The sequence below is a fragment of the Motacilla alba genome, chromosome 5 (genome assembly GCF_015832195.1).
Source record: "Motacilla alba alba isolate MOTALB_02 chromosome 5, Motacilla_alba_V1.0_pri, whole genome shotgun sequence".
NCBI classification, from domain to species: domain Eukaryota; kingdom Metazoa; phylum Chordata; class Aves; order Passeriformes; family Motacillidae; genus Motacilla; species Motacilla alba.
In genome coordinates, this window is record NC_052020.1 from 11,952,968 (window position 1) to 11,967,715 (window position 14,748).

The 14,748-nt window shown below is 42.8% G+C and overlaps 1 protein-coding gene across 1 annotated transcript; it reads right to left on the reverse strand.

The window, feature by feature from the left end:
* Positions 1-1,571: 1,571 nt before the first annotated feature.
* PSMA1 (proteasome 20S subunit alpha 1) lies at positions 1,572-10,069 on the reverse strand. Its single transcript, XM_038139375.1, has 10 exons — positions 9,974-10,069; positions 8,969-9,013; positions 6,725-6,826; positions 6,060-6,163; positions 5,213-5,301; positions 4,930-5,000; positions 3,928-4,057; positions 3,217-3,296; positions 2,419-2,523; positions 1,572-1,924 (listed from the first exon to the last, which is right to left on the reverse strand). Exons 1-10 carry the CDS (start codon positions 9,974-9,976, stop codon positions 1,868-1,870), a joined length of 786 nt encoding a protein of 261 aa, XP_037995303.1. The 5' UTR covers positions 9,977-10,069; the 3' UTR covers positions 1,572-1,867.
* Positions 10,070-14,748: the final 4,679 nt, after the last annotated feature.

The window sequence follows — 14,748 nt, forward strand, 5'->3', positions numbered from 1 at the left end:
CGCGGGCAGCGGGGTTTTCCCGCGCGGAGGGAACCGGGACCCTCGGGATGCGGGAAAAGAGCAGAAAATAGCGACCGAAACTGAGATTAAAAACCCTCCACCAAGATAGAGAGACAGACAGATAGACAGACAGAAAGACAAGGGGAGAGCAATTAGATAAATAATAACAATAACAAAACAAAAAAAAGACAATAAAAGGGGGTTAGGAAATGGTAAAGGGAAAAATAAATAGGAAAACAAATAAATGGGTGGGAAAAAAAAGTAATTGGGGGAAATTAGTAATGAACTGGAAAATAGATCACGGGAAATGAATAAAAGAGAGGGTATATAAATAAATGAGGGAAAATAGGGGAGAGGAAAAAAAACAATGGGGGGAGAAACAAAGGGAGAGGAAAAAACCAATGGGAGGTGGAAAAACGAGGTGCGGGAAGCAAGGGGAAGGAAAAGAAGGAAAAAAAACAACGGGAAAAATAAATAAAGGGGAAAACATAAATAATGGTGAAAAAGTAATTAAGGGGGAAATGAAAATGAGTAAGAGGGGTAAAAATGAGTAAAGGGGGAAATAAATAAGGGAGGAAATAAATAGAAAAAATAATAGGGAAACACTAAAATGAAGATAAATTTAGGAAAAATAAAAGCAGCTTTTTCTAGCGCTTAAAAACCACATACACAGCCCTGACAGTGCTGTGTTGCTATTTTCATATCTGAACTATTTGTATGGATTCAAGACAATATTCAAAGGCTGTTCAAAACAGCACCATGATTAATTAATTAATTATTAATCTGCAAGTTCCAGGCCTTCTGGGGTTTTTTTTAAGTACAGTGACCAGGCTATCAGGTCCTACATGGGTCCACCCCAGAAGGTTGTTCCTTGTAATTTTCAATGCAATCATTGGGGAGAATATTAATATTAGAATGATCCAACATGGAAAAGACTGAACTCATTCTTACTTAAAATACAGCATCCCACCCCGGAAGCACCAATTCACTGGGCTTCCCTGGCAGATGACCCTGAGGAAGTCACCATTAGTCCCAAATTTCGTGGCATTCAGCTTAAATCCAAAGAGCACCAGGGGCAGACCAAGCTGATGGGACAAAGCCCTGCAGAACGTGTTGGTTCAGCAGCACTGCAGACACTCCAGAACTCAGCTCAGGAGACCTCAAATGGGAACTTGTGGTGGTTTTTTGTTACTCCAATTCACCTGTCATTGGGCTAAAAGCCTTGTTCTGCCCCAAGGCTGGCTGGTTGCTTTAAAGAAATACTGACACTCTAATAAAAGAGCTGGGGTTGAGTAAATCCCCCCCAAAAAACCTGACCACACTGGTTGTCAGCTTCATGCTTCTTCAGCCTCATAACCACACTTACCTTTTCAGCTGGGACAAGCTGACACAGGGAAATGCTGTTACCTGTTTGCTCCATGACTCTTTTATGGTTTCATGGGCATTTTAAGATCCTCTCAGTTCTAAGCAAACGCTCTAACAAATGGTCACAGAATGGCATCTTGATATGACACTGCTATTTGTGAATAGCTGTTTTTTCAGACTGAAAAAAAAACAAACTCACAGCAGAGTCCGAGAAAGTGATTTATTTCCACTTGTCCTTATGAGTTAAAGACAGTATCTTTTCTTTATAAAACAGTATCATGTACTATTTAGAAAATGATTACACCTTTCTTGTCGGAGCAGTTACACCCAGATATGTCCTCCTGTCTTTTTTTTAAGGATAGGTGGGTGGGTTGGTTTCTTTCTTTACGAGCAATCCTCAGAATGTAGCGTCAGAAAACATATATAGGTGAGGATAAAGTTACCAGCAAATGGATAAATGTTCCTGGATAATTTTACATTAACAGAGGAACTCATCCACCAACTAGTGCTCCATGGGCTCCTCTGCCTTCTCCACGGTTTCTTCAACAGGCGGAACCGGCTTAGAGAGAGGGAAAAGAAATATTTTAGGAAGGCAGAAGACAACACTTGACAAATCAGCTTTATCCCCACTGGAGCACCACGAGTAGTAAATGCAGCTCATGTCAGCCAACAGCTCACAAATTACTGTTATCCAAAGTAAGCACAAGCAGGACACAGTTGGTAATTAGGAGATTACGGAGGTGTCTTGCTAAGGGCTTGAGAAACATATGCAACCACTTCTGCTGTAGAACAGTGAAAACTCATACTTGATCAGAGATGAGGAAAGAAGATGACATCAGAACAGCCTGGCATAAATCCAGCATAAATTGGTTTAATAAGCATCTGAGTTACCAGTCCAGATTATACAGTGTTCATACAGTAAATACATATTTTAGAAATCGCCTTCCTACTACTCTGCTAGAGTAGTAGAGTTAAATTTATGTTAAACATAGTAGATCATATTTAATTATTGTCTTCCAACTAAGCCTATTTATTAATTTCTGAACCACTCACCTTTCTCTGTGGTCTCTCCTCAAGACCTTCTAGGAATGGTGCTACATCATCATCATCATAGATGGTAAACTCCATGTCTTTGCCCACAATTCCAATTGAAACATTCTGTCAAGCAAAGGGTTGGAAGCAGTGAGAAGCATTTTCCTGCAATTAACTTTGGCTTTACAGCTTTCACTTACAAAAGCTATCATATTTCAAAATCTTTTAAGTAAAGCCATTCAAGGGTTTCAATTTCTTTCATTTTGTTTTCTTTTTAATAACACACACAATTTCTCAAAACTGCCTATTTTCATCTCATTTTGATTTTCGGTATTTTAAGACCTCTAAAAAACATGGTGAGCTAAGAATAAAAAAACATGGAAAATGGTAGATAACTGGACATCCTTAAAATTTTCTTCTTCAACAGATCCTCAATTCAATGTTAAAAGTTTGTGCAGCTTTGTGATGTTGGAAGCTCTATAAACTGATGGTGCAATACCTTCACTCACCACCCAGGTGAACTGTGCTCACAATGCAAAGCTGGGATTCTACAGCAGCAGGTAATGCATCTTAAACACTGACCAAAGCTTAACATAGAGTGAAGCCACCAAGGAAACAATGTCTTATTTAGTGAAAGCACCACTTCTGTGAAGAAACTTAAATCTGAGATGAACACAGAATGGTAGATAAACTGGTGACATGAAATGAAGATATTAACTACCAGTATTCAGCTTCAAAGCTTCAGTGCCAGCCACACTTCACAGGAATTCTGTCACAGTTACTTCCAAGTAACAATGGCAAAGGAAACCTAGTCCTTACCTTGGTGGTCAGATCCTGTTCAGCAGGAAGAGTCTCTCTCAGGGCTCGCAGTCCATGTTTAACTAGCTCATTCAAATTACCTTAAAATGGAATCAGAAAGACATTGACAAACTATATGGTATTACCTCTAGACACTCATTCCCCTTCTTCCTAATCCTAGCTGACAACTCCAAAATCAGCATGGCTCGACTTGACTTCCAGACCTCCTCTCCCTTCTCAGCAGAGTTCACTATAAAAGTTTTCCTTGAGAAACCAGCCTTCCCCTTCATTTGAGGTCAAGCGCATCCATTTTTGACCTCTGCCTTGGTTCAAGCTTTTTTCCCCCCAAGCAGGTATTTAATAGTTCCTCATCATCATTCCACACAAAAATAAATTCCCCACTTTAAATGCAGCACCTAAGTACTTGCCCTGATATACTAACCCTGCTCTGCTACGGAAACACTTTCCCTGGGTTAAAAAGGACAGTGGCTTTTCATGTTTTTCACAGCTTTTCTGAACAAAGCTTTTCTTTCCATTAGATGTAATAAACATCCACATGAAAATCTCAACCATATTCTCTAAAATTCTGTCTTCGTGCAGATTTACAGTTATGCCAAACTTGGCTCACAAAATTTATCTTCATCTCACTCAGTGCAAAAGGATGGAGTGGCAGCAGGAGATAAACTGCAGAACTGATGAACACCAGTGGGTAGAGACAGTTCCATTACTCACAGTCAGTGAACTCAGTCATGTGCCTCTCCAAGTAAGTTCGTGCTGACTGTGAACGAGCACCAATGGACATTGCTTTGCAGTCAAAATAGTTTGCAGAGGGACAAGTCTGGAAGATGTGAGGACCCATATCCTACAGAGAGAGAAGAAAACCCTCACAGAATGTTAAACAAATACATAAATTCACACCAACTCTGCTGCTAGAGCATGAAATTCTATAAAAGAGTTTTGCTTCATGGTACATCACACCTACATGTGTGCACAGAAACACATTTTATATTGCTTATCACTGTTCTTATGCAATTATTTCAACACTATTGTTTAAAAAAACCACAACAACCATTTTTAAAAAACCCCAAAAACCTCTTTTTTTCCACTTTGCTCATCTGCAGTTTTTAAATGGACAGGATGGCTGGCACAGAAAAGTGTTTCTTTCTCTGTTCTACAAATTACACTGTGCTTAAGTATGCTCCCTACTTCATAGCTTGCAGCAGGTATTTTACACAAAATCTGTCTCATCTGCAAAAAAGTAAAAACTTGCTGTAGACTAAACCACGCCGTCCAAAATTTCAGGCAATATCAAAATTTCCTCCAACCATCCTCATGTCAACAATCTTGAGGACAGAGATTCTGTGTGCGCTGCATTAAGCAAAATATCGTTGCTAAAGAAGTGAGAGAGAGGCCAGTGGTGATTTCCACATCCATTTTCTTACTGGAAGTTTTTAAAATAATAGTTTGTAAGGTTCCAAAATCAATTGCAAAATATTTATATAAACAAATCTCATCTTTGCACCTTAAAATACTCAGTAAGTGTAGGTGGGATTAGCTATTAATTAACACTTCTGAGTTACACTTTAGGGTAAGATACAGAAAATTTGTTCCTTATTCAGGAAATTTTGATCGGTCTGCCTCTTCCATCTTTCCCTCTCCCCATCTGTTTGTTGCAGAAAGTTTCCCTGAGCACATTTTCCTGCAGATCAGTAGCAGCCAGAGCAGCTTACTCACATCATAGCCTGCGATGAGCAGTCCTACTCCATAGGGCCTCCTGCCGTAGCGCTGAGTTGGAATCTGGGTTTCTTAAGAAAGCTAAGGAAACAATCTCAAAATCGTATGATAATTACCCGAGAGTTTTCCTAAACCAAGCAGAGATGGACCAAAATGCATCCTTATGGGATGTTCTCCGAAAGTATACACAAGCAGTGTGAACAAAGAATTGTCCAAAAGACTTTTTCAACTTTTAAGCTGTGATAGATGAAAGTCATTTTGTGAAATGTATAAAAAAGGATACTGCTTCCAATTAGTGACACTAGGCGAGAAACTGGAAGAGGTCTATCAAACACAAATCTAGAATCCAAACACTCTTGACGCATGAAATTGCTAGGGAGCAAAAATATAGAACAAAAAATTTAAAATTCAAATCAGATCGAAGACACAATTAGCTTTTGTCTCAAGGTTTTGTTAAGGTTAGCATTTTTGTTTCAGCTCTGTTCATGGAGAAAAAGGGTCAAAGGCTTTCCATGATTTCATTTCTACATGACCTATCATTGTTATTGAGAAAGTTGACCACAGGTTTGATGAAGCATAAACTGGGTATTTCAGCCATACAAATGCAGAGAAAGTAGAAGTTCACGCAGGCAACAGACGGATCCTCTGGAGAAATGGCAAGGTTAAATGGTAACACTGCTTTGTGGCACTGCAGCAATTAAAACTTATTTCAGAAATCCCTCCCACGCCTTCTGATCAAAACTGCTAAAAGCAAATCCTCCTGAAGCCCACACAAACAGCACTATATTTAATAACTTTTCAAATGTGTGTACACAGAAGCAGCTGCCAGAGGAAAAGAAATGACGGAGTTTCTCAGACTGCTTGGAAACCCTATCACACTGAAGAAACCAGACAGGACTGTTTTACTTGTAACAAAACCAAAGAGCAAAATTTTAGGCCAAACAAATGAGATTTCTGCCAACTAGTTAAAAACCTGCCAGAATTTCATGCTGAGATCTTTGGCATAATACAACATCAAGCAGCAACTCAAGACTAATCCTTAGCAAAGCAGAAAATGTCATTTGCAATAGTCTGAATGAACTTTCCCTCACTACTGCAGCACTGAGTATGTCAACAAGGAGGATACTCACCACAAGAGCCTAGCATCGGCAGTAAGTCCAGCAATTGAGATACCAATATGGTTGTCAACGTACAGGATTTTCTTCTGATGAGCTGCCAGCTCAGACTGTGCTCTCTATGCATAAAAGGAGACAGCTATGTAGCAAACTGAACAGTTTGCCAAGCACTGTGGAGAAATCTGCTAACATTTATAGCAAGAACTGAATATGTTCATGAAACAGTAAAAAAAGATTAAATTTATAAACTTGCATCAGAAGACAAAAAAAACCTAATTCCACTTCAGTTCTCTCAGAACAATAGAAAGAACAGACACTTACTCAAGTTTTGGGAAAAGGAAGGAATAGATTTACTGCTTAAAAACAAATGAAAAGAAAACAAAAAAAAGAGAAACACATCTGTTAAAGGAAAAAAAAGTTTGATTCATTTCCTTCACCATTTTGTGAAGATCTGCTTTGCATAGGTACTGGAAATATTTCAGTCCTCAAGCAAAGGGAAGCTGCAACTGCATTTACATTTCATGGCTAAGTACAGACTGCACAAAACTAAAATATATATTTTAGTTTTGTGCAGTCTGTACTTAGACATGAAATGTAAAACTAAAACTAAATGTAAAACTAAAACTTTTCTATGAGCATTACTGTCCCCACTGAGACCAGAGTTCCTGGTTAGAAGTTACCTTGAGAGCCACCAGGACAGCGTGTGTTTTTGACTTCAGCCCCACAGTAGCTGAGCCTTGTTTCACTGCTTCCATGGCATATTCTATCTGATGAATTCGGCCCTGCAAAACCAAGTCGAAGGTCATCAGTCACTCTCCAGTTAATCCTCTGAATCAGTTTCCAATTTTGCATTTTCAGACCTTTGATTCCCCACCCCAACAGGGACACTCAGTGCACAACAGGTTAAATCAGCATGTCACTCAAAGACAGACAGAACTTCCAGCTGAAGTTGGACACTTAACTTTTAATCAGCTTTGCTGAAGAAATGAGTCTTACACAACTGTTGTGTCTCACCAGCCATTCCCCAATAACTTCTGAACAAGTTCTTGGCCAACTGCAGCCAAGTCTAAACAGGAGCAGAGGTCTCAAAGAAAATGAAGTCCTTACAAGCTCTGCAGAGGTGGCCAGGAGCTTTAATGTCCATGTAACAGAAGCACTGAGGGTTTCCCCATTTTCAGCACTCCAGCCCGTGTCAGACAGCCAACATGGGCACTCCTATCCTGCAAGCATGGACACCATGGAGCTAGAGCCCATCAGCTGGGAAGGAGTGGAACACAGTAGCTGTTATGGTGAATGTGCAAGGGATCAACTACAGGACACCACCTTCCCATAGGGGATTTTTGGCATAAGGTTTTTTATTTAAGTCTACTAGAGAGACCCTAATGTCAATTTCATCCCCTGTTGTAACTGGAATTTCAATAACATAGGATATTTCCTGCCCAAGAGCAGCACTGAATTGCTGTGACCTGTCCAACATGAATTTGCCAGCTGTCAGGAATGACATGCAAGACTGTAAAAATGTGAAACCACTGTAAGTTTTTAAATTCCTATTTCCTTTTCTTAACTAACATATTTGAAAACATACTCCCAATAAAGTAGGATTTGCTCCTGCATTAACAGTGCCAAAAACTATTAAGGCATCACAGCACTGCCTCACCTGCAAGAATGGATGGAGCAGCAATTGCAGCACAGTAGCAACTTTAAATGTCTTTTTTTTAGAAAAAACCCAACACTATTAATATTTTCAAGGCAATTTAAGAAAACCATAGAAATTTGTGCTGTTGATATTTTGCAGTATCTGCTAAAAGTCTCAAGAGAATGTTATAGTTTTAAAAGTAACTTTTAAAGTAACAAATAAGACAAAAAAAATTAAAGTTTGTAATACAGAACCTGCCAGAGAAACACAATCATTAAGAAGGATGAAAACAGCTCAAAGGCACCTACACCTATCATGGTACTGACTGGAAAAAAAAGGGAAATATTCAAGGCTGTCTTCATGGAGAACGGAAAGGATATAACACCGTCTGTTGCACTGTATCTCACATGCAATACCACACGATGAAGAATTTCAGTAGCAATACAGACCCACAAACTAATGACACATTAGCTTTATACTAGTGCAATTTGCTACTTGCATTTTAAATAAATCTCTAGTTTTGCTGAATAAATAAATGAGTCTTTTTCTAAGGCTCTGGTTTTCTGTAAATATCCTGTCTTAAAATATCCATAGTGAGAGAAGAGGCAATATTAAATACCTCAGCTCACAGTGGCTTTTAAAATTCCTGAATATCTACTCTCAACACAAGCTGTGTAAGTTTCAGAACACACAGCGTATGTTTTCAGTAACAATATACAGAGTGAAACTGATTCAGAGGTAGTAAAATTTCAAATTCAAATGCAAATCTCACTTGAATCTCTAAATTATTAACTAAATTGTTCCTTTCCCATATTATCTAGTGCACAGAAGAGAGAAAGACCCAGCAGCAGCCTAGCTTTGGCGAGACTGAAACTGTTTCATGCTTTGTGTATCTTACTTACCAACTTACTGTAGCTCTGTGAATGGATCACAGAGTCATGGAATGGTTTGGGTTGGAAGGGACCTTTACAGATCATCTAGTCCAACCACCCAAAGATGACAGCATCTCTTTTGTACCCCACAGGTACGCTTAGAAAGCAACTGCCTTAAGCACCCGGAGGGGACAAGGCCCAGGTAAGCAGCACTCGGGTTCATACACCAGCAGACAGGGGTGGGCTGAGTGAGGGCTTTCTGGACACCTACAGCCTACAAAGGGAGAGGGGAGCAGCCCGCAGGAAGCTTCAGGCACCTGAGCACAACCTTTGTGACTGTAATACCACTGCTGTGAGGTGGAGAAAACCCAAAAAGCGAGTTGAAACCCCAGTGAGCAAGCGTATAAAGGTTTTACCTGCGGGCTCCAGACCGTGACATCATTGTCATACTGGTTGCGAAACTGGAATGAACAAAATAAAACTCATTAGTATCCCTAATAAGCTAACAGAGTGCTCCTGGAGGAAACCCTGCTCGTTTCCACAGAATCCCAGCACTATAGAATCCCAGAATCAATAAGGTTGGAAAGATTTCTGATACATCGAGTCCAGTCTGTGACTGAACACCACCCTGTTAACTAGACCATGGCACTGAGTGCCACATCCAGCCTCCCTGAACACCTCCAGGGACGGTGACTCCACCACCTCCCTAGGCAGCCCATTCCAATCATCACCCCTTTTCTTACTTTACTAAATTCCTTTTGTCAAACTGTTAGGTGGAAGGGATCTCTAGAAATCATCCAGTCCAGCCCCCCTGCCAAGGCAGGGTCGCAGGAGCAGTGACACAGGGACACATTCAGGTGAGTCTGACTGTCTCCAGAGAGGGAGACTCCATGGCCTCCTGGAGCAGCCCTTCCAGTGCTCTGACACCCTCAGTGTGAAGAAGTTTTTCCTTATGTTGAGGTGGAACTTCTTTTGTTTCAGTTTATGGCCACTGCTCCTCATGCGGTCCCTGGGCACCACTGAAAAGGGTCTGGCACCATCCTCTTAGCCCCCACTTGTCCGCATTAATGAATTCCCTCTCAGCCTTCTCTCCCACACTGAGCAGGCCCAGCTCCGGCAGTCTCCTCACAACAGAGACGCTCCAGACCCCTGCAGGGATATTTAGGTGCATCCCCACAGGGCCTCGGAACTCTTTGTCCCAGCCCCGAAGCAGGGCCCGCTCCCCGCTCCCATTGGTTTCCACGCCGGCAGCGAGGCCCAGTCCCGCCCGCGGCCCCGCGTGGCCCGGGAACTGCTTACTCACGGGCCCGCTCCCCGCCGCCCGCTCTCCCGGCTCCCCCGTGCCGGCTGGGCAGGCCGGGCAGGCGGCGGGGGTGCCCTGAGCCGGGCCCGGTGCCCTGTCCCGCCCCGGCGCCCCTCACCATGGTGCTGCTTCCCAGCGGCGGCGGCGGCTCCGGGCGGCGCGGGGCAGCGAGCGCTCCGGGATGGGAGCGGGCAGGCGGCGCCAGTCGCGCCCCGAGTCATCGATGGGCCGCGCCTGCGCGCTGCCTCTGAGGGCGAGGCGGCCGGTGAAACGCCGAGTGAAGTCACCGGATTTGTTTTGTTATTTTTAGGCTTTCTGATGAATAAAGAAGTTTATTTGGTTCCGAAACGACTTCCTTTCCTCACCGTTTTTGCGTGGGAACAGGATGTATAAACATTTTATTAGGCGAGCTGAGCAGCTTCCAGGTGTCCCGGAGCTCGCAGTCAATATTCCCGCAGCCTCAGCTGAGGTGTCCCGGAGCTGGCAGTCAATATTCCCGCAGCCTGTGCTGAGCTGTCCCGGAGCTCGCAGTCAATATTCCCGCAGCCTCTGCTGAGCTGTCCCGGAGCTCGCAGTCAATATTCCCGCAGCCTCAGCTGGGGTGTCCCGGAGTTCGCAGTCAATATTCCCGCAGCCTCAGCTGAGCTGTCCCGGAGCTCGCAGTCAATATTCCCGCAGCCTGTGCTGAGCTGTCCCGGAGCTCGCAGTCAATATTCCCGCAGCCTGTGCTGAGCTGTCCCGGAGCTCGCAGTCAATATTCCCGCAGCCTGTGCTGAGCTGTCCCGGAGCTCGCAGTCAATATTCCCGCAGCCTGTGCTGAGCTGTCCCGGAGCTCGCAGTCAATATTCCCGCAGCCTGTGCTGAGCTGTCCCGGAGCTCGCAGTCAATATTCCCGCAGCCTCAGCTGGGGTGTCCCGGAGCTCGCAGTCAATATTCCCGCAGCCTGTGCTGAGCTGTCCCGGAGCTCGCAGTCAATATTCCCGCAGCCTCTGCTGAGGTGTCCCGGAGCTCGCAGTCAATATTCCCGCATCCTCTGCTGGAGCGGCGCTCCCCAATAACTTCCTACGGCAATGAGGGACTCCCCAAAGCTCCATTTCCTCCTCCCACGAGAACACAACCACACGCAGGCATTTCCTCTCATTTTGGCAAAACCGCGTTAGTTTTGATCGAGAGCTAAACCACGCCAAGGCTCCCCATCGTTCTGTATTCGTAAAGCGGGGAAGTCAGCATTTTAGCCAGGATTTTAGCGATAAAAAGGCAGAGTTGTAAAAACTTCGTGGAGAATATTGGTAATAGCTGCGTAAATGAAGAACCTCTGGAAGCTGTATGAACTGTTGTAGGTTTATTAAGTAACAACTGAGTATTTTCCCGAGTTATCTTTTCCCCTTAATTCGATGGATAGAACAAGATACAGGCCAACCCGAACCCACCAGCTGCCCAGCGATTAAAAATTTATTCTGAAGGGAAGGGCTTGGGGTCCCGCGGCAGCAGGAAGGGGGCAGGGCTCGGAGTTCCTCCTGCCGCAGGGCTGCGGGAATATTGACGAGTGTATTCCCAGGGCAGCAGTGCCAGAGGATGCCGGAGGCAGGAATAATCTCTACAACGGGGAAATGCTTGCCGGGGGAGGAAGTCATTCACTTCCTTCTGGATGCTCCTTCTTGCCCTTTAGGCTCAGGACGAGACCTCTACAGGCAGGGCTGAAGCCAGAGGGTTGGAGGTGTATTTGTGATTTCACAGTGTGCTGGTGCTAGAGAGCACCCAGCCTATTCCTCGTCGAAGTATTTGAACTGAGGGTGGATGTGTCGATTCGGAAGGTGAGAAAGGCAAAATCAACAAGGCAAAATCACATAGCTCTTTTTCAGATAACAAAGGCATCGCACCAGAAAGGAAGTATTTTGCATATATTACGAATTTAATTGCAGAGCAAAAAAGTGAATGACAAGCAGCAGTCAATATATTACATCGAGACATCAGAATGTAAAAGAGTACAGGAGTGAAAGTAAAGCTAAAACTATCCTCACATTTAAATGAACTACTTATTAAAAAATCTAAGTTATGAGAAAATTATCAGTTTCTCTGGGTCTGGCTTGAAGGCACTTGAGACGATAGTTCATTTTCAGACTCAGGTGTTTTTTAATTCTTGTCAGTGAAACAGTCTCACAACCATGAGTTCAGCAGCTTTTCATTAGAAGGCACAAAATGGCTAACTATCTCTTGTTGCAAGGTCTTTTAAGACTAAACTATCCAATTAAGAACTGACACCTAGATTATTTTCCCTTTTAACCCAATAACTGATCCCAAGGAACCCACAATGTGGACTTTTCTGCCCAATTGCAAAATGCCACCCAAACCCATGAAGAAGAAGAAGAAGAAGAAGCATGAAGAAACAACCCAGGACAACACCCTGTGCCCTCCATCTTGCTTCCATCCACAACATACTAAAAATCCCAAAACCTAAATTTCTCACCAAGTGATATGCCTACACTGTATAACCTATTTCACACTTTTGTGGATTCTAGTCTATCTTGAAGTCTAGGAAGCTTTCTCCATGGATGAGGGTCAAAGTCAGTGCTCCCCTGGGGGTCAGGACACCCCAGAGCAGACAGAGAAATATTCCTGGTTCCCTGGGTTTCCACAGAAAATAATATTTTCTCCCTTTTAGTTTCACAGTTGGCAACCTGGTAACCAGGATGACTTCAGAGTAATGAATACACAATTGATAGCTGTATGAAAACAAGTTCAGGGCCCAGTAGGGTCCAAATTAAATGTACGGAATGATTAGGAAGGAGGACAAAACATAAAGCATTGCTGTGCCACTGTATAAATCCATACTGCATCTGACACTGTTGAACATTGGCCGTGACTCTTGTTTCCCACCTTGAAATGATGTGGCACTAGGAAAAGTAAAAAGAAGGATGCAAATTATGGAATAGCTTCATATGAAGGATGACAGTAAGGAGTAGAAGTCCTCAGTGTAAATAGCAGGAAAGGCTTTGAACTCTTGCCAAATCACAGCTGGCACAGAGATGCTGAATAGATTCAACACTTCTCTCTGTCCTGCAGTGCTGGTACGAGGTGCCATTAAAAGCAGCAGGTTGAAGCCAAGCCAAGGGGGTACTTCTGGGTCTTGTCATACCTGTGTTGTGGAAACCTCTGCATCTGAACACATCGAGGTCTTTTGGTCATGTATTGAGAGATTCACATTGGAGATATTGGACAGATTCACAGACTAAACAACTGTCCGAGCCACCAATGCTGCTGCTGCAATGTTTGAGCTCAGGGCAGCAGTGAAAGCATAGCTAACCTAAACCATGCATATACAGTCTCAAGAGAAACTAATGAGCCTGTTTCATTCTATGCTGTGTTTCCAGCAGAGTTATAAACAGCATCTGACATCTGAGCGATGACAGGCATTGCTCTGCAGAGATTAATGTACAGCAACTGAAAGGCAAGGCCATTATGCCTCCGCTTCTGCTGATTCACGAGAGGAAACAACATTCCTGCAAGTCCCTTTTTGGGATACCGCTCACCATCAGCCCACATTAACCCCTGTGTGCTATGCTCCTGTAGCTAGATGGAGTATTTTGGCAAAAGATTGTCTCCTCTGAGGTCAGTGGTGACACTCTGGGAGCACTCCCAGGGGCTGCAAGTTGTGCTGCTTAGGCACAGCAGACTGCCAGAGGTGGAGGAAGAAAACTGCTGTGCCAGAGTAAGAGACAGACTGAATGAAGGCAGTGCCTCCATCCCCTTGGAGAAAGGGCAGGATAGATCCCAGAGAGATCACAGAGCCACTCCTGTCAGATGAACAAGTGGTTGCCCACAAATAGCAGTGCTGTCATAATGCGCTCAGGACTGAGCATTTTGACTAAGTTATTTTGAGAACTGTCTTACTGCCTTGACAATGTGAACAGTCCATATTTGGATTTAATACAGGTAAGAGATTTGCTTCATTAATAGATATATGGTGACAAGACTACTTAATTAATTAGAAGCCTTGGTCCATGGCATACGTAGTATTTGGTGACATTTTTATCAAGTGGGTTAAGGCTAAAAATAAAAATTTGACAGCAGCTATAAATGTGCATACTTGTCTTTAGAATAATCCAAAGACAATCTTAGAAGTTCTTACAAAGAAAAAGAAAAAAACTATCATTTTGTATTTATACTGTAAATAGGAAAAAATAACCTCTCTATATAAATTATACCAGATTTCTTTCCTATTCTTTTGCTGGCACATTAGTAGAGATGCAGACATTTCAATCTCTATGACAAACTTGCATTCATGTTGCCAAAGGAATTTTTTACCATTTTTGTAACTACTGACCGGTTTAAATCACTGGAATATTTTGTCACAAAAGATGTTAACTACACACATTTTAAAGTCCACTCCTTACTTTTTTTAATCCCTAGCTTTTGTGGACTGACGTCAGTTGACCTTTTCAGGACAGGCCTACAGGGCAGCTAACCTTGCTTGATCATCAAAGCTGGCTTAGGAAAGACCAGGCAATGCTGAAAGCAGGTTTAAATAATCCCTGTGGAAAGAGAGCTGCAGGAAAGGGCCTGGCTCTTTCTGCCCAGTTCTGGAACAAACAAGGGCACAAGGTTCAACACAGCAGAGCTGTTGTAGCACAACCTGGTCATGGAAATAGCTTTTATTTGTAGGTTCTTGTTCGAATAGACCAAAAATATATTTAGAGATAAATTTAGATGGATATTATTGCTAGTTATTTCTTGGACCTGAAATTTCTTTCTTCACTCTGAGGAAGATTTTCTGTATAATATGCTTTTATTGTACAAGAAAAATGTATTTTAAACTGTAAATGTATTTTAAACTGTAAACCAATTGCTTGCTAGCCTAGAAGTTGTGATTTAAACAGCATACATAGAATTATC